This window comes from Danio aesculapii, chromosome 12 (assembly GCF_903798145.1).
Source record: "Danio aesculapii chromosome 12, fDanAes4.1, whole genome shotgun sequence".
NCBI lineage: Eukaryota > Metazoa > Chordata > Actinopteri > Cypriniformes > Danionidae > Danio > Danio aesculapii.
In genome coordinates this window covers 45,253,677-45,279,351 of record NC_079446.1, presented here as the reverse complement: position 1 = coordinate 45,279,351, position 25,675 = coordinate 45,253,677, and the positions used below count along the sequence as shown (strand labels likewise).

General features: G+C 37.0%; 1 protein-coding gene across 1 annotated transcript; it reads left to right on the top strand.

Moving 5' to 3' along the window:
- The first annotated feature begins 1,097 nt into the window (after positions 1 to 1,097).
- Positions 1,098 to 25,217, top strand: LOC130238117 (homeobox-like protein HDP1). Its single transcript, XM_056469024.1, has 11 exons — positions 1,098 to 1,182; positions 11,653 to 11,786; positions 11,910 to 12,185; positions 12,365 to 12,460; positions 12,580 to 12,724; positions 18,043 to 18,176; positions 18,301 to 18,573; positions 18,773 to 18,868; positions 18,985 to 19,129; positions 22,178 to 22,688; positions 24,611 to 25,217. Exons 1-11 carry the CDS (start codon positions 1,098 to 1,100, stop codon positions 25,215 to 25,217), a joined length of 2,502 nt encoding a protein of 833 aa, XP_056324999.1.
- The last annotated feature ends 458 nt before the right edge of the window (positions 25,218 to 25,675 follow it).

Genomic DNA, 25,675 nt, shown 5'->3' with positions numbered 1-25,675 from the left:
AGGGTTTACATTACTTTGTGTATAACCCACTCTTAAAAAAAAAAACTAATGCCCTTTGTGTGCCTTTATTCAATATAACAATACATTATTTGCACATGTAAAGTAGTCACCCTTTGAAGTGGGTTAAGTGGCTTTACTACTTCCTCAGTAAAGTAGGTAACTACTGGAAAAGCTTCATTGTGTAATAAGTACTTGAGCTTCTGTCAAGCTTGGCGGGATCCAAATCGGTGACGTAGCACAAGTGAAGTTTCTCATTATTATTCATAGCTGAGTTTTCTTATCCTATGAGAAGACCCTGCTTCTTAATTATTCATGACTGCATGTACTTTTCGAAGGCAAGGTAGACCTGCCAAGCTGTGAGACCCTATGATGATGAATGGGTGAGACTACGTCCACGGACTCCGCATACGGCACGCAGCATTTAGCCACTCATGAAGGGTCGTATGTGTTTGTTTCCATGATCCACAGGGTTAGTTTTTTTATAGATAGGGTGTTAGTCAAGTATTGCACATTTGTTTCTGTTATTTTGTAAGGCTTGTTTAGTTTTATTTGGGTGTTTAGTTAGGTGATTCTTTTTGTTTATTATTTTCTGCGGGTCCTCTCAAGGGTATTGACTTTTTTTGGGTGATTAAAAAAGAAAAATAAACAGGCCCAACTCCAAGGGCTTCCTTAAAACATGTTTTATTTGTCGCGTGTTGTAAGTTACTACCTTGACACCCTAGACCAGTGTTGTAACATTGGGTAAAAATGTCTTGGTGATACCAGAGGAGAATGAGCAGTTGATTTCTGCATGACTGGAACATGTACTTGATTGATTATTTTTATTCATTCATCCATTTTCTTTTCGGCTTAGTCCCTTTATTAATCTGGGCTCGCCACAGCGGAATGAACCGCCAACATATCCAGCACATTCTTTACGCAGTGAATGCCCTTCCAGCCGCAACCCATCTCTGGGAAACACCCATACACTCTCATTCACACTCATACACTACGGACAATTTAGCTTACCAAAGAATTTGACATAAACAATGTTAAAGGGCCACGAAACCCGCCTCTTTCGATTTAAGTCTACCTCAGAATTAAAAAAAAAATGCATCATGATGGGCGAGGAGCTCTGCGAGCAAAGGCAGGAGTGGGCGTGGCCTGCAGAGCAGGAGAGAAAAAGGGGAGCGAACAACTGTTGTCAGTCGGCTCACAAAATGAGACACAGTTTGCAGTTTTTATAGTTTGCAAGGTTAAAATGCAAAAAAATAAACAGTAATTTAATGCTCTGCTACATTTGTTTTTTCGTAATTTCATATACACATAACCACAATTTATATCATTATAAAGATACTTGTGTTTATATAAACATTATAAATGAGGAGGACTCTTCTCCTCAATCCCCGGGTCTGAATGCAGACTCTCAGCAGGTCTCTTGCCCTGTCTATTTCAACCATTAGTCCTGTCAGTAATCTGGAGGATTTTAAACAAAGGCGCACATAGCAGCACTGAACCCCGTGGATCATGGAAACAAACACAAACATGAGCGGCTAAAATGGTGCGTGCCATATGCGGAGTCCGTGGACGCGGTTCCACTCAATCATCATCATAGGGTCTCACTGCTTGGCAGGTCTGCCTTGCCTTTGAAAAGTACGTGCAGTCATGAATAATTAAGAAGCAGGGTCTTCTCATAGGATAAGAAAACTCAGCTATGAATAATAATGGGAAACTTGTGCTACGTCACCGATTTGGATCCCGACCCAAAAATTATTATGACTATTAATAAATTATTATTATTATTATTATTACTCAGAAGCTAAAATTAGCTGACCAAAGCTCAAAATTATTTTCCCCACAATTAAAGCTAACAGGTGTTAATATTGTCCTAACTGATGCTCAACACACAAATCTGTTAACATCTCAAAAAAAAAAAAAAGTGCTTGAGGGTTTCTTGAACCTTCAAAGCAAGGAGATCAGACAGTCTGTGTGATGCTGTCATGTCAGTGGACCTAAATCTCTAAGGAATCTTTCCACATTGTCGAATCAATAGCTCAAAAATATATGCAGTTCGGATGGCGAAAGAGGTTCAACCAGTAATGTCTGCCTGATAGCTGATTAAGTAACTGTTGAAATCTTATGTCATCATTATGAAGAAGTAAACACTATTTTACTACAATATTTTCCCTTTGCTGATATTTGCTTCATTCTCATCCTCATTCTGTTTATGTTTATGCTGATTGTTTGTAGTTTTAGTTTCAGTTCAGTTTAGTTTTAGTTTCCTCATTATATAGTAAAACATTTATTTCATTATATATTTTTAAAAATATACGTTCATATGTTTATATGAATGTATTGTTCAAATATAATACTGTAAATTTCAATTTTATTTTTTAATATATATTTAAAGGCCTTTGTATTTTCCAAATAATAGAAGAAAGCAAATACATTAACATAGCATTGGAGGAAAATCTGTCTATATAGCTGTATGTCACTTCTCACAGTAGCAGAATTTTCTTTTAGGTCAAATCTATTTCAAGAATCAGCTGAGGATTCTGTTGATGCGGTGGCGCAGTGGGTAGCATGTTTGCCTCACAGGCATCAAAAAGGCTAAGCACTGTTACAAGCTAAAACTAGAGGAGCACTTTTCCAACTCTGATCCTCTGCGCATGTGGCAGGGCATCTAGGCCATCAGCAACTACAAACCCAGCCAGACCACACCCACAGCCACAAATGTCTCCTTCCTGAACGAGCTAAATGACTTTTATGCCTGCTTTGAAAGAGACAATAAAGAACCCTACACCAGGATCACTTCCTCAACTGACCACTTACCTATCACACTCACCTCCTCAGAAGTCTACACCGCAACGTGTTGGATCAATGTGCGTAAGGCTGCTGGACCAGACGGTATTTCTAGGCGCGTCCTCAACACATGTGCAGAACAGCTCACTGGGGTATTCACAGACATTTTTAACCTGTCGCTTAACATAGCAGCTGTGACAACATGCTTTAAAACCACCCTATTTTGGGCCAGTGCTGAAACACTCCAGCCCAACATGCCTGAATGACTACCGCCCTGTAGCACTCACACCCATCATCATGAAGTACTTCGAGCAGTTGGTCCTGGCACATCTGAAAGACTCTCTGCCATCCACACTGGACCCACATCAGTTTGCCTACCGTGGCAACAGGGGCACAGAAGATGCCGTCTCCATAGCACTGCACTCTGTCCTCACACACCTGGACAATAAAAACACTTATGCACGAATGCTGTTTGTTGACTTCAGCTCAGCATTCAACACTGTCATACCCTCTAAGTTACTGATCTCTCTGCAACTGGGTTATGGACTTTCTGACTAACAGACCTCAGAATGTTAGATCAGGCCACATCTGCTCCACCACCATCACACTCAACACTGGTGTACCCCAGAGTTGTGTGCTGAGCCCCTTCCTCTATTCCCTTTTTACCATCGACTGTAGGCCTGTGAACAGATCCAACACCATCATCAAATTTGCAGATGACACCACAGTGATCGGTCTAATCAGCAATAATGATGATACTGTCTACGGGGAGGAGATACAGCATCTGGCCACGGTGCACCAACAATAATCTTCTCCTTGACACCAACAATTCAATTCAATTCACCTTTATTTCTATAGCGCTTTTACAATGTAGATTGTGTCAAAGCAGCTTTACATGAAAGGTCATAGTAAATTGAATCCGTGTCAGTTCAGTTTTCAGTGTTTAAGTTCAGTTCAGCTCAGTTCAGTGTGGTTTAATAATCACTACTGAGAGTCCAAACACTGAAGAGCAAATCCATCGATGCGGAGCTCTACAGATCCCGAACCATGCAAGCCAGTGGCGACAGCCGCGAGTAAAAAAATTTCACCAATTGGCGAAAGTGAAGAATTAAAAAAAAAACCTCGAGAGAAACCAGGCTCAGTTGGGCACGACCATTTCTCCACTGGCCAAACAGTGCAGAGCTGAAGTCAAGGCGCCGGACCAAGGAGCTCATAATTATGTTTATCTATCTGCGCACTTCTGATTATTAATAGCAATATGTACATATATTCATTTATTGTAAATCACTGTTCATAGCTAATACAACCTGTATATAATGTTGATAGTACATCCATCTGTAAATATCACCATAGTTTTTCTATAACTGCACTTTATAACTTATACCTGTATCCTGCACTTGCTGCTATTGCACTCCTGATTAGACCTAAACTGCATTTCGTTGCCTTGCACTTGTACATGTGTAATGACAATAGAGTTGAATCTAATCTAATCTAAATGGAGTTTTGGCTCCTTATCTATATTGTCTTTGGCTTGCTTTATACGGGGATTTAAAATACAATTAATATTCAGAAACAGCATTGATTTTGCTGAAGTAAAGTGGCTGCAGTGTTTGTATGAGGAAAACAGAACAGAACAAAACGTTTACTACGTTATCCTTGTTACCCGAGGAGGGATGCTATGTGAAAAACTCAACTGAGCTAAATAATTGCTTGATTGTCATTTGCTCCATGGCTTAAATTAAAATTATATAAATAATATGATATAATCATCTGAATGAACTTTACTCATACACACACATTCTGATACTACCAACACAATCTCACGGCAATTCGTAACTTTTTGATTTAGTGGCTAATTCGTATGAATTAGTACGATTCTAATTCGTACAATTTAGTACTATTTGCTCATCCCCCAATGACGGTTGAGTTTAGGGGTGGGGTTAGGTGCCACACCTTCTTTTTAAAATCGTACAATTTCGCACAACTGAATTCATACGAATTAGCCACTAAAACTGACAAAACGTAAAATACTTACGTTTTCTTGTGAGATCAGTCTGGATACTACATACACATACTAAAGATGATTAAGGGGGTTTCCAGTTTTGTTCAAACTCTTCCTTTGCTGTCAGGTTAAGAGAAATGCAGTTAAAGTATACTTAAAATTTACTTTAATTCTTTTGAAAATATGCAAAAAATGCATGCTGTATCACTCGACAGGTATTTTTATGTTTCACAAACAGATACACAAGTCATGTACTTAAAAACTGGTCACACTTTACAAAGAGGACAAGAAGATTGCTGGTTTGAGTCCCTCCTGCATGTTCCCGGCTTGCATGTTCTCCCGTGTTGGCATGGGTTTCCTCCTGGTGATCCTGTTTCCCCCACAGTCCAAACACATTTGCCGTAGTGAATGAGCGTGAATGTGAGAGTGTATGGGTGTTTCCTACTACTGGGTTGTGGCTAGAAGGGCATCCACTGTGTAAAACATATGTCAAAATAGTTGATGGTTCATTCCGCTGTGGTGAACCCTGATAAATAAAAGATTAAGCCAATTGAAAATTAATGAATGTTGTCAATTTTGCTTCGACCATGCAGCTTCTATTTTTTTTTCAGAATGAGAATCAGAAAGAGCTTTATTGCCAGGTACGAGGAATTTGTTTTCGTGACAGAGCTTCTACAGTGCAACAGGATTACAGAGACAGGACAAAAAACAGATAATAAATATATTTTAAAACAATACAAGTAGTGAATGCAAATATATAAATTGACAAGTGTATGTACATGTTTTTTACTATATACAACGTTATATGTGCAGCTGTTATGTGCAAATTGGCATGTAAAGTGTGTTGTTAAATAAGTGTATATGTCTATAAAGTGTATAGCAAGTAGTGATGTTGGTTCCACAATAATTATCATCAAGTGTTCATGAGATGGATTGCCTGAGGGAAGAAACTGTTTCTGTTTCGGGCTGTTCTGGTGCGCAGTGCTCTGTAGCGTCGACCAGAAGGTAAAAGTTCAAAGAGGCAGTGTGCTGGGTGTGAGGGGTCCAGAGTGATTTTGGCAGCCCTTCTGCTCGCTCTGGATAAGTACAGTTCTTGGGGAGTAGGAAGGGTTGTACCAGTGATTCGCTCAGCAGTCCGAACTACTTGGGTTTGCTTTTAGCCCCACATACGATCTCCATGTGTATGGCTGCAGCGCTTTAGACCATTTAAAGCAAGCAGCAAGTGAATACCCGGAAAATTTGCTTATTGATAGATAGACAAGCTATTGACTGCTCCACCATCTAGAGTCTCTACAGGGATGTGGATGTAAATGACATATCTGGAGGTGTGTTGCTACTCAGTGTTGATGCGAACATGCTTTTTCACAAGAATTCATAGAGAAACTTTTATGTACCCATTTCAGGCCAGGCAGGTTTATTCACTTGAAGGAATTCTAGTCTGTTAGAAATTATGGCTTTCGTTAGTTTCTCTTCCGGGTCTACATACTGTACTACATATGCACTCAAAGCAGTTGTCACAAAAATTTATAGTTACACAGACTTCATGAAGCATCTGAATCGTTCAGCATGTGATCAGCTGATGACAAAAAAATAAGAAAATGTGTATATATATATATATATATATATATATATATATATATATATATATATATATATATATATATATATATATATATATATATATATATATAGCGGCGCAGTAGGTAGTACTGTCACCTCACAGCAAGAAGATCGCTGGTTCGAGCCTCGGCTGGGTCGGTTTGCGTTTCTGTGTGGAGTTTGCATGTTCTCCCTGTGTTCGTGTGGGTTTCCTTCGGGTGCTCTGGTTTCCCCCACAGTCCAAAGACATGTGGTACAGGTGAATTGGGTAGGCTAAATTGTCCGTAGTGTATGAGCGTGAATGAGTGTGTGTAGATGTTTCCCACACTTTCCCCTTTAAGGGCATCCGCTGCTTAAAAACATGCTGGATAAGTTGGCGGTTCATTCCGCTGTGGCAACCCTGGATTAATAAAGGGACTAAGCCGAAAAGAAAATGAATGAATGACTGAATGAATATATATATATATACACACATACAGTTGAAGTCAGAATTATTAGCCCCCCTTTGATTTTTTTGATTTTTTATTATTTCTTTTAGAAATATTTTTCCCAAATTATGTTTAACAGAGCAAGGAAATGTTCACAGTATGTCTGATAAAATTTTTTCTTCTGGAGAAAGTCTTATTTGTTTTATTTCAGCTAGAATAAAAGCAGTTTATAATTTTTTAAACACCATTTTAAGGAAAAACTTATTAACCCCTTTAAGCTAAAATTGTTTTCAATAGTCTTCAATATATATATAATTATTATTATTTATATTTTTTTGGTATTTTAATTTTTTTAAGTTTCATTTTTGTTTCATCAGTTCAAATGTTTAGTAATTAGTTTAAATACGTAATCCCTTAATTTCAGCATGACAGTTACACTAATATAGTCAGTCGATGGTCTGAACAGTTTCATGCCATTTAATTGTTTAAAAACCTTAAAATAGTTCATGTTCGTTTTGCAATAAAGTGCATGTCTTCATAAAAGACACATGACATAAGCTACAACGAACATAAACAATGACACTGAACCAAATGAAACTTGCATGTTACGGTGATCATTGCTGCTGAATATGATCAATTATGTTAATGTGCTGGCCTGTTTTAATTGGTTAGACTGGAAAAATATACACATTTTTAAGAGAAGTACAGACTGCCTGAAGTTACAGTATAACAAATCAAACAGAAGAGAGAAAAAAACTGTCAACTTGTTGAAATATTAGGCTAATATCTTATTTGATCTTATGTAACCTTTTATGTATCTATTAGTGTGCACATGCATTTATAGGGATTTCCTTATTCAGTCAACACAATATATAAAATGGCAAGCAGCCTTAAAACAGACATATAATTTAAATCCAAAACGCTCACTAAGGTCACACAAAATAGTATTTTTTTAAACCAATTTTGCACCTTTGATGTTTGTAATCTTCAATACTGTATATAAAATCTAAATGTTGGATGACAGATAAATATCAAAACAATCCTACCTGGAGGTGTTTCCCCCACCTACCTTATTACAGAACAGCAACACTTTAAAACCCCTGAAACTTCCTTATAACTGACAGCATCAAGTCTGTGGTAAGTAAAAGCTTTTTCTGCAATTATCAGCTTGATGTTTTGTTCTCGATTGTATACTTATGGCATGGACTGTAATGAAAATATTGGCAACTGAGATAACAGATTGTGCTAAAGTAGCTAGCCAAAAGCTTAATGCTTTTATGATTTATTTGTAAAAACTGCAAGAAAATACATCAGTATAGAATAAATATTTCTATAATTAATGTTCTTTTTTTCTTCAGAAATCAATATGCTGATTTAAAATGTATTATTATTTCTAAGAATTATTTTCTCAAAGATTCAGTGAACGTGCAGCTGAAGCATTGTTAATAAACTAATCTTGATATTTTTGGAAAGTGTGCAGGAATTTTTTTTACTTGTTTCTGTTCTTCCTTCATACACACCGATCCAGCACTTCCAGGTGTGTGGAGATAATTCATTTAAACTATAGGTTAAAAAACAGTAGCGCAGCGGGTAGCACAGTCGCTTCACAGCAAGAAGATCGCTGGTTCAAGCCCTGGCTGGGTCAGTTGGCACTTCTGTGTGGAGTTTGCATGTTCTCCCTGTGTTCATGTGGGTTTTCTCCGGGTGTTCCGGTTGCCCCCACAGTCCAAACACATGCACTATAAGTGAATTGAATAAACTAAATTGACCATAGTGTATGTGAATGAGTGTGTATGGATGTTACCCAGTGATGGGTTGCAGCTGGAGAGGTATCTGCTGCATAAAACATATGCTGGAAAAGTTGACGGTTCATTCCTCTGTGGCGACCCCAGATTAATAAAGGGACTAAACCGAAAAGAAAATGAACAAATGAATGAATGAATTGCCTTTGATGTACAAAGCGTGGTATAACAGTGCTGTATTACTTGACTAATGACATGAAAACGTTCTTTAAAATAGTATATTACTTTACATTGTGGTGCAAATTAAGATCAAATATACAGTTTTAAAAGGCTGATAATGATCAAATTTTTAATAAAAGATTAACATTCTTATTTTCATTAGATCCAGTAGAGTGTAAAACATCATACAGTAGGTGCTGTTCAAATAGTGTGCAGTCTTGACAGCAATAAATCATCTGCCTCAGGATAAACATGTGAAAAGATGTCTAGCCGGATGTGTGGGATGTCTAGTCTACGCATTAATAATTCTGTCTGTTTACAGAATAAATCATCATCATCATCATCATCATGAGATCATTTCTGGTTTTACCTCATCTGCTGGTGTTCATATCAGTGTTTTCTCTCAGTAAGGTTTTGCTGATAATCTGATTGTGTGATCAAAGCTAATAAAAATACACGTCTTTTTGGATTTAATGACCACACTCTCTTTAACAGCCAGAACACAAACATCTATACCATCAACATCTGTAGCAACAACAGCGGCAGGTAAATCTTGACCAAGAAATCAGTGGTGGTTATAGACTAGTGACTCAGCTAGAACAAACATGTATTAATTCACATTTCAATATCTAGAATAGAGGTTAAAACAAATTGGATATTTTTTATAAAATTTTTTTTTAAATAAATAATCACAAAATAAGCGGACAACCAAATAATAAAAAGAGTAAAAAGTTTTAAACCTCATAATTAAAAAATATTTTTTGATTTAGGGTAGGAAAACAGATAAACGACTTTAAAATTCATTATACAACCAACTTTCCTCTCATTGGTCAGCTAAAACCAAATCTGAGCTCATAAGGTCGTCCTCAAAATAAAAGCCCTGCACCCAGGCTTTTTATTATTATTATTTAATTATATTTTATAAGTTTATATTCTATCATGTGAACCACACAGTTAGCAGGCTTACATTCATTGCGTATGTATAAATTATATAAAAACGTAAATTACTAGTATTATTAGACATTTGCCAATAAGAATTTATTTAAAATAAATTCATAGTTCGCTTCCAAACGTCTTGCTGCTGTGCACCTGATGCTGAGCAAAGATAGCCATTTCCAAGCAGCCCCTGGTTTGCATGTACTGTAGGCCTAAATAATAATAATGATAATAATAATAATAATAATAATTATTATTATTATTATTATCATTATTGTTTACTTCGTTTTTTTAATAGTTGTAAGGACCAGAATAAGAACACATTGGGCCCTGCATGGGGCTATAACAAATGGTACCATTTGTTTCTATTGAATTTCCTCCTATTTTAATTATATGCTTTTGGCCTATTGTAATTATTTATTTGATAACTAATATTATTTTATTGCAACAGCAAAGCTTCTTTATCTTAATATTATATTATTATAATTTTTTTGTTAATATTTTGTTGTTGTTGCTGTTGTTATTATAATTGTAGCATAATGTTGTGTTATATATGCGCCAGCATGGGTTAGCCTATTCCGTGCTCAAATGCGTGCATAAAACTTGGCAAGAGTAACGATTATGAAAGTGTTGGGGGGAAAGAAAACATTTAAATTATTTGTTAATAAAATAGTGCAGTCAAATGAAGATTGCCAACGCTGCATACATTTCATTGCTGTGACGCGCCGTATTTCACGGAGGCTGCATGAGACTGCAGAAAGCGTATCTTGCTTATTTTCTCTATTTTACAAAAGCACAACTGTGACGTTAATGTGAGTGTACATATATTTCCATTCCATGGCTATAGGCCTATACAGCCCAGGTTCTAGTATTGCGGAAGTGGGGGGCATTATTTTACAGTGGTAAAGTGAAGCATTTCTTGGCAAATTCATAATGATTTACTTTGTTTAGTAATTAAATTTCATAAATATTTAAAGAATATGTTAACACTTACAACTATTCTGGCTTATTTATTGCACCAAAAGTAATTTCAAAGGAACATTAAATGTCCGTAAACTTTTAAAGGGCTTAATTTGTGTGTGCAAGTGATGCAAAAAGCTTATTTAGGCCAGTAGGCCAACTAAATGCAACATGCAACGTATGTAAACTTATCTGCAGTGTAAAAAAAATATAAAAAATATCTGGAGCTGTCGGCGATTCCAATCATGCCGTGTGAAATGAGTTTTGACTGAAAATAACATCGGCGATCACCTACAGCCAATGAAAGAGCAGCATTCACTTGTGTGTGTGTACCTGCAGGCCAGTGGGCAGTTGAGCAAGAAGTTAAAGCGCTCATTTTTCAGTTTATTTGGACCCAAGAAATGGAGGAAAAGCTAGTGGAGGTTTGACAGGAGCACCCATGTCTGTCTGACGTTTCATACAGAAAGTTAAAAAAGAAAGTTGAGGTGAAATTGCTAATTCCCTTCAAACCCTGTTGAGCAAATATGTACATTTTCTACCCCATTAAAGGCTTCTATGTAGTTAATAATAAAAGATATACTACGTGTTTTTGGCTGTGAGACATAGTTTGGACAAAGTTGTCGGCGATTCTTCCTATTGTAAAGTCATGCAGTGTGAAATCCCCTGTCGCCGATCCATGCAGTGTCAACAATGCAGCGACAAAACGCTAGCCCAGATAGTCATGCAGTGTGAAAACATCTGTGACACGACTACTTTAGAAATCATGCAGTCTGAACTCGGCATAAGTCTCATACACTTATGGAAGGTGAAGGCAGAAAGATTGCACAAACTGCAAATCTATATGGACAGGTTGTTAATGAATGGTGCAGTTTTGTCAGTGATGACTCAAGCATTACTGTAATATCAGCATGAGTTCACCACCAGAGGTCACCATCGTCCCGCTTCATTTTTTTTTTCTTAGAATTTTCTCTCTTTTTTCTAACAGCACCACAAATCTTCTACCCATTCGGTTCAGCAGCAGGAGACTCAATAAACCCTGCTATTGATGATGGAAGCTCCTCTGTTATTACACTGTTGAGTTCCTTTCCGTTCTTTGGACGAACATACCAGCAGATTTATGTAAGAATTAGATTTTCTTTTCTCTTATCAATGTACATGAGGGTTTTGGATGCTTCATAAATTCATTTGTGATTAGGAAAAAAATTATCTGGTTGTGATTTTACAGTATTTCTCATGTTTCAGGTTAATAATAATGGAGACCTCACATTCAGCCAGGCTTTTTCACGATATGTTCCCTACTCATTTCCTGCTAATGGAAGTCAAGATATAATTGCTGGACTCTGGACTGACCTTAATAACGGAGCAAGTGGAGTCATCTCTTATCATCAATACACTAGTGGAAGTGTTCTCACTCGCGCCACTCAGGATATAAACACGTATTTCCCAAATCTGCCCTTCACTGCTTCTTGGGTTTTTGTTGCAACATGGGATAAAGTACCTTACCATCTCTCTACTGCAGTAAGATCAACAATTCTGAAATGTTCATGTTTTCACTTAGTCCATAATTCAATTAAAAAATACTTTAAGACAGAGTAACAAGTCTTTTTTAAATTAATTAATACAGTAATTTGTGCTCATACACAATGGTCACTTTAGCAACTGTCTTCTTATTTATTTATTTATTATTATTATTTTAGGAAACATCTTTTCAAGTGGTTTTAATTTCAGGCAGTAATTATTCATTTATTCTGATGAATTATGGAAATATTGCTGCAACAGGACGTTCAGTGGAGGTAAAAGGAATGTGTTTTATGTAAATTTTTTTTTTTTTTACTATTTACTACCATATAAAAGTATGTGTACCCTATGAATAGGCAACCAATTACATGAATAATATTTTATTAACTTTCAGGCTGGTTATGACACTGTAAACTCCACAAACTACTTTGTAATTCCTGAATCAAACAATGGGAGCTCTGTCTCAAACCTCAACGCCTCCAGTAATATCAATGTTCCAGGTCAATGGGTCTTCAGGGTGGACGGTGGACCTCAGACAGGTATGAGTACAGCTCACAGGTTACTGTCAGTGAAATTATTATAGAAAATGTTGTCACACAGTTTTTTTTTTTTTTTTTTGCCAGAGTTGTTTCATGTCCCAGCACAACTGTTATGTTAATTTTCATTGTACATTTGTTTGATCATACTAGAAACCATCAGAAATGTACACATTTTTTAAGTAATTAAACATATTGCGTTTATATTGTTAGTCTACAGTATATGTGTTTCCCCTTAGTACGGTGGCTGAGAGAGGTCAAACATGCTGCAAATAAGGAAACACATGCATTTAGAAAAACATCAATTTGACAAAACACATGTAAATACAGAAACACATACTGAACACATATTGATGACCTTTTCTCAGTTATGTCTTCTTCTATATGTGTTTTCTCAACTTGCAGCAAGTTTATTTAAATGTTTGGGGGGTGGGCACCTCTCTCACCAAGGTTCTTCTCCCTCGATAGCTCAGTTTGGCCAGGCAGCCAGCTGTAGGAAGGGTAGCAGTCATCCCAAACGTCTTCCATTTAAGGATTATTGAGGCTACTGTGCTCTTAGAAACCTTAAGTGCAGCATAATGTTTTTGCAACCATGGCGAGATCTGTGCCTTGCCACAATTCTGTCTCTGAGCTCTTCAGTTCCTTTGACCTCATGATTCTCATTTGCTCTGACATGCATCGTGAGCTGTAAGGTCTTATATAGACATATAGACAGGTGTGTGGCTATATATATATTATTAGCCCCCCTGAATTATTAGCCCCCCTTTTTATAATTTTCCGCAATTTCTGTTTAACGGAGAGCAGATTTTTTCAACACATTTCTAAACATTATAGTTTTAATAACTCATCTCTAACAACTGGTCTATTTTATCTCTGTCATGATGACAGTAAAGAATATTTGACTAGATATTTTTCAAGACACTTCTATACAGCTTAAAGTGACTTTTAAAGGCTTAACTGGGTTAATTAGGTTAACTAGGCAGGATAGAGTAATTAGGCAAGTTATTGTATAATGATGGTTTGTTCTGTAGACTATAGAAATAATATAGCTTAAAAGAGCTAATCATTTTGTCCCTAAAATGTTTTTTTTTTTAATCAAAAACTGCTTTCATTCTAGCTGAAATAAAACAAGTTTCTCCAGAAGAAAAAATATTATCAGACATACTGTGAAAATTTCCTTGCTCTGTTAAACATCATTTGGGAACTATTTAAAAAAATAAAAACAATTCAAAGGGAGCTAATAATTCTGACTTTAACTGTAAATAAGAAATGTGAGTGCCAATAGTACTTCACAGTTAGGTGAACATTTTCACAATTATAATAAAACGCCTTTTACTTGAATAAAAAAGAGAAATGCCAGTCAGAAGGCATGTAGTGTCACACACGCCAATCGGCACCACATTTTTAAATCTGTCCCTGAGGCAGAGTTATTCGATCAGTGCAAGCTACAGGTGTAATTGTTACGCACTCAAATGTCTAGGGCTGAGGTTGAACATAAAAGTTAAAGAAAATAAATATATAAACAGTTGGCAGGTTATGATTTAAATGACCTTAAAGGTTCTTTTATTGTGAGAAGGCGGAAAAGTTTGTATTTACAAGAAAACAAGAAATGATCGCAAACAAAAATAGCTTCAGGGCTGAGCAAGGCCAAAATAATAAACAAAACACTAACTAACTCAACCCCGAAGATAACTTACCTAATGAACGAAAAGAAATGCAGAAAATAAATTACAAATACTACCCTTAACGCCCGTGCACACTGAGACGGTTTTTGCTCACGTTTTCCATCGACGTTTAACGCCTCGTGACTAAATAAAGGACGTCAATGTGATCGTGCACACCAACCAAGCGGCAACCTCCCGCTCTCCCTCGGGAAGCCAATACGGAAGTAACTGAAACTGCAATTCATCAAAATTCCGCTAGTCCTGGCTCCATAATAGAGCAAATTGCAATAGAGCCCACTGTTAGAATGGTCAACTTTACAGCAGAAAAAAAGGTGTTTACAGCCTGGTACAAAGAACGATTTTGGTTCATATAGCTATTATTACCCTCCATGACAACTGTGAGGGGGGTGAATTTTTTTATAACTCATCCATTTCCTTTATATTATGTTATATTAAGTTTGCATAATTAAGGGCGTGGCCACTTGAGTGACAGCTAGGTCTCGCTGGTCGCCGTCACTTCACCTCAGCTGAATCCGGCAGATTAGCCACCGATCTCGGCATATTCATCGTATTTTTGTTTTGTTTTATGTGGCTTTACACAGTCAGCTGCCTTTTGAACTTATTTCTTACAATTATCAGATGATATGGGATGCTGTGTGCACTTAATTGTGCCCACAAACCATTCATGTGGCCTCGTTTCCCATGTGAGTAAAGTTATATAGTTGTATACCATCTCTATAAATGTATTTGTTTTATTTAAGATCATTTATTATTTATGATGTTCTTTAGACCCGTAAAGCACTCCAGAATGTGACAGATTGATTAGCTGTAGGCTCTAGAACAGTCATCTGAAGCGTTATCATACAGTGTTATGCTGGAGTTCATCAATAGTCTTGCATTTACTAACACACACTATATTTGAAGTGTTTGGAAGTATTTCGCGTTTTCCTCCTGTAGAAAAACGTCATAAGAGCAATGCTTAGTGGCTCAATGTATTACTACAGTGTTTTTAAAAGTCTAAACACTTTATTGATATAGTGTACAGCCATGCACATGTGGTCAGAACAGAAACGAGTCGCAGGTAATAAAGTATCAAGCGTTTCTCCCAAAGTAAAGTCTGTCTGCCAGGTCTAAGCAAAGTGCCAGCAGGTGTCTGTAGCTCCGCTCACTCTCCGCCTCTTTGCCCTTGTTTGGAATCCCGCCGTGGGTGTGATGACGCGCGAACAAAATGGCGACGGTTGGCCGCGCCTACTTGTAGCTTCTTTTGCAGTGTTCAGGAACCTATGGGTGACGTCACGGATGCTACGTCCATATATTTTACAGTCTATGACACCAACGTGCTAAACGTCAGGCGTAAAAGCGCCATTTAAAAAAAAAAAAAAACGCCTCATGCTCGTTTTTTTTTTTTTGCTTTGACGTGCCACGTCAAAACCTTCTCCACCAATCAGATTGGCACTTTTGTTCATGTGCACGGAGCTGTTGAAGTTACAGAAAACAGCACTTGGAGGCGCTCTAGTGCAAAACTATCAATGCGAGCGCACACTGAAGAAGATGCCCAGAGGCGATGTGAAAGTGGAGCTGCTTATACCACTGGTGAACAATAATCATTTCTTCATCGATAGAGCTGGAGCTGCTGCTTGAACCATCCATAACAACAAGCGTGTCAACTTTGTCTTCTTCTTCTGTGTTACAACGGGTGTCAGAAGCTAAAGTTGTGTAGTGCCATCTAACGTCAAGGGGTGATTTTGCATACTCTTCTAATAGACGCAAGTGAAAATCGATTGGGTTTGAATCTGGAAAAACGTCTTAAAAACGCTGACGATAAAAAAAAAAAAGAGAGACACACACATGCACAAACAGCGGCACAGAAACAACCCACCAATACGCTCAAGCTTAACAGTAGTACAGGAATCTGATTATAAACTTGAACCCTTATTATTTTTAAGTTTTGTATGTTGTCCTGGAATCGTTTTGTTTTATTGTGATGTTTAGATGTCTTATTTTAATGTTGAGAAAAACCCAATGAAAAAAAAATATATATATATATATATATTTTTTTTTTAAAGGCATGTGGTGGATTATATTCAGGGTTTGTTTTCTTTAACAGGAACTACAACTACTGCAACACCTACCACAGCAAATACTACAACAACACCTACAATAACTAATACAGCACCTACAACAACAACGAAACACCCAAAACAAGCCCATCCCATCCTACTTAGCATAGATGGATGCAGTAGGAAATAGTTGACATACAGTGAAGAGTCACGCTCTTAATACTGCTCTATTTGCCAAATCCTCAAATAAATAATAGTTCATTTATCAAAGGATGGCCTGGGTGGTAGGGATATGCACATCGATGCTCGAGTATCGATATATCGATACTCAGAAGCTTTTAATTTGGTATCGATACTTTTTAAATGTATCGATATTTTGATTATATTTGAATAATTTCTTCATAACTAAATGTTTTAGCGCTGTGACGCTTTGTATACAAGACGTTACACTAATCAATCTGCCGTAGAACGTGACGTGAGTGATCATGTGCCTTTCAGATATCTTACGTACTCAATACACGCAAGTCGCACACTTCTGCATTTCGGAATGACAATGGCAGAGAGGTAACGCAGCGTGTTGTAGTGCTCATCAGCTGAAAAAGCGTTGCACGAGCAATATTTGTGATAAGAAAGTCATACACAGCAACAGTACACGCAGCCTTTATAACACTTACAGACAACACATCCTGAAACTTATAAAGAAGTGGAACAAAATAAGCTGCCCAGTGTTCCTCTGCTCAGTCCCCCCCACTGTCTGACAAAAGACATTATAGGAGTTTTAAAGGAGGCAACCTCTCTCTCTCTCTCTCTCTCTCTCTCTCTCTCTCTCTCTCTCTCTCTCTCTCTCTCTCTCTCTCTCTCTCTCTCTCTCTCAATTCAATTCAATTCAATTCAATTCAATTCAATTCAATTCAAATGATTTGCCGAAGCATTTATAAAGTTTACATTAAAAAGGACACACACACACACACACACACACACACACACACACACACACACACACACACACACACACACACACACACACATATATATATATATATATATATATATATATATATATATATATATATATATATATATATATATATTAGTAAACACAGCAAATAGTTGTATAGTATTATAATAATAATAATAATAATAATAATAATAAAATACTAATAAAAAATAAATTAATTAATTAAAATAATCAATCAAAATAATAAATCCGCTCTCTCCTCTCTCATTACCATTAGGCGAGTAAAAACAAATATATGTGTGTGTGTGTGTGTATTTGTGCAGTGTGTATATACAGTATGAATATACAATATGGATGTGTGTGTGTATGTATATATCATACACACACTACAGTATGGCAGACATATGGCAGTGGGTGTCGGTCTTCCCAGTCTGAAATTGTGTCCCAGTCCGCCCCTGTTTTTAGAATGATAATAGTTACTCTTAAAATAGCTAGCGTTTTAGCTACTATTAAAGCCATTGCACAAACTGAAATTCTATATGGACAAGTTGTTGATGAATAGTGCATTTTTGTTCCAAGGATCATCCCGCTTCATTTTTATTCTTATAATTTTTTTTCTCCCTCATTTTTTCTAAGCAGGATCAGGAATCTTCTACCCATTCGGTTCAGCAGCAGGAGACTCAATAAACCCTGCTGCTGATGATGGAAGCTCCTCTGATATTACACTGTTGAGTTCCTTTCTGTTCTTTGGACGAACATACCAGAAGATTTATGTAAGAATTTGATTTCATTTTGTCTCATGGTGTGCGTGAGGGTTTTGGATCCTTTATAAATTCCTTTGTGATTAGGAGAAAAAATTCTCTGGTTGTGATTTTAACAGTATTTCTAATGTTTCAGGTTAATAATAATGGAGACCTCACATTCAGCCAGGCTTTTTCACAGTTTGTTCCCTACTCATTTCCAGCTTATGGAAGTCAAGATATAATTGCTGGACTCTGGACTGACCTTAATAACGGAGCAAGTGGAGTCATCTCTTATCATCAATACACTAATGGAAGTGTTCTCACTCGCGCCACTCAGGATATAAACACTTATTTCCCAAATCTGCCCTTCACTGCTTCTTGGGTTTTTGTTGCAACATGGGATAAAGTACCTTACCTTTCCTCTACAGCAGTAAGATCAACACACTGAAATGTTCATGTTTTCACTTAATCCATGTTTCAATTAAAAAATACTTTAAGACAGAGTAACAAGTCTTTTTAAATTAATTAATACAGTAAAAAGAACTATGTCTGTCATTTGAGCTCATACATAATGAACACTTTAACAACTGTCTTCTAACTTATTTATTTAATTATTAATATTTTAGGAAACATCTTTTCAAGTGGTTTTAATTTCAGGCAGTAATTATTCGTTTATTCTGATGAATTATGGAAATATTGCTGCAACAGGACGTTCAGTGGAGGTAAAAGAAATGTGTTTTCTGTAACAAGAATAACATGTTACAACAGTACACATGTATATTGTGTGCACCCTATAAATAGTCAACTGCTTACATCAATATTGATTATATATTTTCAGGCTGGTTATGACACAATAAGCTCCACAAACTACTTTGTGATTCCTGAATCAAACAGTGGGAGCTCTGTCTCAAACCTCAACACCTCCAGTAATATTAATGTTCCAGGCCGATGGATCTTCAGGGTGGATGGTGGACCTCAGACAGGTATGAGTACAGCTCACAGGTTACTGTCAGTTTAAATATTATAGAAAATGTCACACTTTTTTAGCCAGAGTTACTGCATGTCCCAGCACAAATGTTATGTTCATTTTCATTGCAAAACTACATTTGTTTGATCATACTAGAAACCAGCATAAATGTACACATTTTTAAAATAATTAAACATATTGTGTGTGTATTGTTAATCTATAGCAGTGGTTCCCAAAGTGGATGTCGCAGAACAATGACAGGGGGTCCTTTGGTGATTTCCAAAAGTCAAATAAATTTTATTTGACTATAAGAATAGGATCCAGGAGGAACAGTGAGGTTTTCGTCTGGGCTGTGGTACACTGGACCAGAGCTATACCCTCACCAGGGTGCTCGAGGGTTCATGGGAGTATGCCCAATCAGTCCACATGTGTTTTGTGGACTTGGAGAAGGCATTCGATTGTGTCCCTCGTGGCATTCTGTAGAGGGTTCTCTGAGTATGGGGTCAGAGGCGCTCTGGTAAGGGCCATCTCGTCCCTGTATGAACAGATTAGGAGTTTGGTTCGCATTGCCAGCAATAAGTCAGACTTGTTTTCAGTGCATGTTGGACTCTGGCAGGGCTGCCCTTTGTCACCAATTCTGTTCATAATTTTTATGGACAGAATTTCAAGGCTCAGCCTTGGGCTGGATGGGGTTTGGTTTGGACCATATTCGCAGACGATGTTGTTCTGTTGGCTTCATCGAACATGGACCTTCAGCATGCACTGGGGTGGTTTGCTGCCGAGTGTGACGCGGCTGGGATGAGAATCAGCACCTCCAAGTCCGAGGCCATGGTGCTCCACCAGAAAAAGGTGGTTTGCCATCTTCAGGTTGGAGGAAAGTCCTTACCCCAGGTGGAGGAGTCCAAGTATCTTGGGGGTTTGTTCATGAGTGAGGGAAGGATGGAATGTGAGATTGACAGGCGGATTGGTGCAGCAGCAGTAATGCAGTCAATGTGTCGGTCTGTTGTGTTAAAAAAGCAGCTGAGCCGAAAGGCAAAGCTTTCAATTTACCGGTCAATCTACGTTCCTACATTTCTTGGGTCATGACTGAAAGGACAAGATCTCGGATACAAGTAGCCGATATGAGTTTCCTTTGAAGGGTGGCCTACACTCTTATGGATTAGGGTGAGGAGCTCTGACACCCGGGAGGAGCTCGGAGTAGAGCCGCTGCTCCTCCAAATCGAGAGAAGTCAGCTGAGGTGGCTCGGGCATCTGTTTCGGATGCCTCCTGGACGCCTACCTAGGGAGGTGTTCGAGGCATGTCCCACCGGGAGGAGGCCCCAGGGAAGACCCAGGACACGCTGGAGGGACTATATCTCTCGGCTGGCCTGAGAACGCCTCCCTAGGTAGTCCCAGAAGTGCAGAAGTAAACTTTGAAGTAAAGATGACCCAATACAAGTGGCAGTCTTGGTTTCAAGAGTTCACAATTAGCTGATGATTCATAAAATAAATGTGTGTTTGGCATGCTGTCCCGAGAGAGAAAGATCCTTGAGCTTGGAGGATTACTCAAGCTCAGAATCTGGGCTGAGGAAGGTCTTGAGAACTTCCCTGATATTTAGATGTGAAAAGAGAGGAAGGAATCGGGGTTGATGGGGGATTCTTCAAAATAGAAGATGAATATGGTAAGGAGAGCAGATTATTTATGTACGTTTGAATTCATCTGGGGTGCGTTTCCCAAACAACGACATAACTAGTGGCTGAACTATAATTAACTATGTAGTGACCAGTGTTTCCCTAAAATAGTAGTTTCTCTGTCACAGATCCATCGTTTGAACCATATTAGTTATAATGTAATGCTCAAAGCGGGGCGGAGTAACAACTTCTTTAGAGAAAACGACCATCATATTTTGGTATAAAATGATATTGTTTTACACATTTTTACACATTAAAAAAAAAAAAACTTTTAGTAAACTGTTTTCTATGTCAACTGAAATATGTAAACGGCACATATAGGGCCTGTGTTTCCTTTATAAATATTATTGAGAATATTTCATATTCTGTGCTGAAACATAAAACCACTTAGCTAACACTCTGATGGTTGTATATGGCTGTAATTTACAGTTGGCCATTTATTAAGTAATAATAATAACAATAATAATAATTATTATTATTAAGTAGGATATTGTTTATTTTTTATTTTTTGAAAAGTCTATTTTTACAATTTGACACATTCAAACTACTGCAGAAATGTTCTAACCAACAGGCCCATGTCATATACAGTACAGATACTTAATAAAAAACCTACTATAAATCCAAAGCATTAACCTATGCTATATATTTTTGTTTTCATAAGCTTTGGAGACGTAACGTAAATTCTGCTTTTAAACAATAGTCACCTAAAGCTTTCGTCATGAGTCACGGCTGTGTTCAAAATGTCATAAATGTTTTCAAAGTGCACTGCGAAGGGAGCGCAATTGTCAATATGAAGATCGCTCAAACTGAACTGTAAAAATACTTTGAAAGCAAATTACACCTAAGAGAGATGACCTTAATGATGTATTTTTTTTTTTATCATTCAGAGTTTAAATGTTGGAACATTCTACATGAATAGTGCATAGGATGGATACCGGGGAATAGAACACAACCAGGAACTATGTTTAACTACAGCTCTAGAGGTGTAGTTGCAAGCATACAAGTTTGCGACGCAGTTTGCGATTGTTTATTGGAACGACAGATTTGGGAAACACTAAATTAAAGAACGATGTTTGTAACGACGAAACTTGCGACCTTAGTTGGCTAACGATGATTTTCAGAAACGCACCCTTGATTGGTTAGTCATATATTCACTTACGAGAATATTCTTAATTACATTCGATGCACAACCTATTTTCTCACATATAATGTGTGAAACGTGTAGAAATATTTGTTACACAAGAAGGTGAACACTTTCACAGTTATAATAAAATGCCTTTTACTTGCAAAAAAAAAAAAAAACAGCTTCCAGTCAGAAGGCATGTAGTGGATTGTTTTCAGCAGAGTTTCTGACTTTTATTTATAACTTTGCAAAAACTGATTCACAATTCAGGGTTTGTTTTCTTCAACAGTAACAACAACTACTGCAACACCTACAACAACAACTACAACAACAATAACAACACCTACTACCATAACTACTACAACACCAACAACAACAACTATAACAACACCTACTACCATAACTACTACAACACCTACAACAACAATAACAACACCTACTACCATAACTACTACAACACCTACAACAACAACAACAATAACAACACCTACTACCATAACTACTACAACACCTACAACAACAATAACAACACCTACTACCATAACTACTACAACACCTACAACAACAACAACAATAACAACACCTACTACCATAACTACTACAACACCTACAACAACAATAACAACACCTACTACCATAACTACTACAACACCTACAACAACAACAACAATAACAACACCTACTACCATAACTACTACAACACCTACAACAACAAGTACTACAACAACATCTACTACAATAACTCCAGTACCTTCAACATCTCCGACAACAACAATGCCAGGTAATTATGGACTTCTGAATTGATGTCATGTCTACAATACAGATTTCCTTGATTGTTTGACCTGGTTAAAGAAACTAGGATCCACTCAGTTTTCATCATCACTATCCCAGCAGAGCAGAAGACACGTCTTGCAAATGTGTAAACCCTTTCTCATTGAATTGACACATTTTCCCCAGGCTTATGCAAAACAGTTAACATGGATGTTATTCAAGGTAGTTTTACCTATGACAACCAAACAGAAACCATTTATTCCTGACTATTAGAAATGACCAAGATCAGTATGAAATCACTGAAGCACCTGTTTGACACACATCTACAATTAGCAATCAGTTTCCAAACCTTATATAAAAAGATGCCAGGACTGTGTTGTTCTTTGCCAGCATACTCCAATAGACTTTACTGATTTGATTTATATATATTTTCTGTAATATTTACAGTATTTCAGTTTTCAGCCACAGTTTGAAAAAAAATGGAATGTAAATATAATTCAATAAACATTGCATCAAAACGATTATTATTCTGGATCCAATATTTGGCAAATTTGACAACTTGTATAGAAAGACAACAAATGGCACTAGTCATTTCACATTATATACATTAAGTATAAGCCGATAATAAAAAATAAATAAAATGGATATTTTATATTTAAAATTATTATTAATATTAATAAAAATAATAATGAATTATTCATTCATTCATTTTCTTTCTGGCTTAGTCCCTTTATTAATCTGGGGTCACCACAGCGGAATGAACCACCAACTTATCCAGAACATGTTTTACGCAGTGGACGCCCTTCCAGCCGCAACCTATCTCTGGGAAATATCCATACACACTCATTCACACTGATACACTACGTACGATTTAGCCTACCTAATTCACCTGTACCGCATGTCTTTGGACTTTGGACATTTATGTGTGGAGTTTGCATGTTCTCCCCGTGTTGGCGTGGGCTTCCTCCAGATGCTCCGTTTTCCCCCACAAGTCCAAAGACATGTGGTATAGGTGAATTGGGTAAGCCAAAATTGTCCGTAGTGTATGTGTGTGAATGAGAGTGTTTTGGTGTTTCCCAGTGATGGGTTGCAGCTGGAAGGGCATGCGCTGCGTAAGTTCCAAGTAACAATTCTGTCTCTGAGCTCTTCAGTTCCTTTGACCTCATGATTCTCATTTGCTCTGACATGCATCGTGAGCTGTAAAGTCTTATATAGACATATAGACAGGTGCGTGGCGTGGATAAAAAATATCGCCGCTAATCTTTTAATAGACGTGAAGTATTTAGAAATTAGGTTTACTAGGCAGGATAGGGTAAATAGGCAAGTTGTTGTATAACGATATATTGTTCTGTAGTCTATTGAGAAAAAAAAATAGCTTAAAGGGGCTAATCATTTTAAATTAATTAAAAAATAATTTAATAAAAAAATTAAAAACTGCTTTTATTCTAGCCGAAATAAAACAAAGAAGACTTTCTCCAGAAGAAAAAATATTATCAGACATACTGTGAAAATTTCCTTGCTCTGTTAAACATCATTTGGTTTGGGAAATATAAAAAAAAAAAAATAATAATTCAAAGGGGGGCTAATAATGAACATTTTCACAATTATGATAAAATGCCAGTCAGAAGGCATGTAGTGTCACACATGCCAATCGGCACCACAATTTTAAATCTGTCCCTAAGGCAGAGGACGTTATTCGATCAGTGCAAGCTACAGGTGTAATACAGGAATCGGATTATGAACTTGAACCCTTATTTTTTTTTAATGTTTTGCATGTTGTCCTGGAATCATTTTGTTTTATTGTGATGTTCAGATGTTTAGATGTCTTGTTTTTATGTTGAGAAAAACCCAATAATAGTGGATTTTATTCAGCAGAGTTTTTGTAACTTTGCAAAAACTTATTTACAATTCAGGGTTTGTTTTCTTTAACAGGAACTACAACTACTGCAACAACTACGGCAGCAAATACTACAACAACACCTACTACAATAACAACTTCAGCACCTACAACAGCAAATACTACAACACCTACCACAATAACAACTACAGCACCTACAACAGCAAATACTACACCAACACCTACTACAATTACTACTACAGCACCTACAACAAGAAATACTACAACACCTACTACAATAAATACTACAGCACCTACAACAAGAAATACTACAACACCTACTACAATAAATACTACAGCACCTTCAACAAGAAATACTACAACACCTACTACAATAAATACTACAGCACCTACAACAGCAAATACTACAACAACACCTACTACAATAACAACTACATCACCTACAACAGCAAATACTACAACACTTACTACAATAACAACTACAGCACCTACCACAGCAAATACTACAACACCTGCTACAATTACTACTACAGCACCTACCACAGAAAATACTACAACACCTACTACAATAACTACTACAGCACCTACAACAATAATTATAACACCTACAACAACAACTACAACGCCTACTACAACATCTTCAGTAACTTCAACATCTCCGACAACAACAATGCCAGGTAATTATGGACTTCTGAATTGATGTCATGTCTACAATACAGATTTCCTTGATTGTTTGACCTGGTTAAAGAAACTAGGATCCACTCAGTTTTCATCATCACTATCCCAGCAGAGCAGAAGACACGTCTTGCAAATGTGTAAACCCTTTCTCCCTGAATTGACACATTTTCCCCAGCCTTATGCAAAACAGTTAACACAGATGTCATTCAAGCTATAGTTTTACCTTTGGCAACCAAACAGAAACCATTTATTCCTGACTATTAGAAACTACCAAGATCAGTATGAAATCACTGAAGCACCTGTTTGACACACTTCTACAATTAGCAATCAGTTTCCAAACCTTATATAAAAGGTGCCAGGACTGTGTTGTTCTTTGCCAGCATACTCCAATAGACTTTACTGATTTGATAAATATATATTTTCTGTAATATTTACAGTATTTCAGTTTTCAGCCACAGTTT

What these genes read in the sequence shown, in the direction of transcription:
- LOC130238117 (XM_056469024.1), top strand. Translation starts at nt 1,098, where the DNA reads ATGATGGGCGAGGAGCTCTGCGAGCAAAGGCAGGAGTGGGCGTGGCCT. An exon ending in AAGGGGAGCGAACAACTGTT is followed by an intron (nt 1,183 to 11,652) that starts GTCAGTCGGCTC and finishes TTTTTCTAACAG; the next exon opens with CACCACAAATCTTCTACCCA. An exon ending in CAACAGGACGTTCAGTGGAG is followed by an intron (nt 12,461 to 12,579) that starts GTAAAAGGAATG and finishes ATTAACTTTCAG; the next exon opens with GCTGGTTATGACACTGTAAA.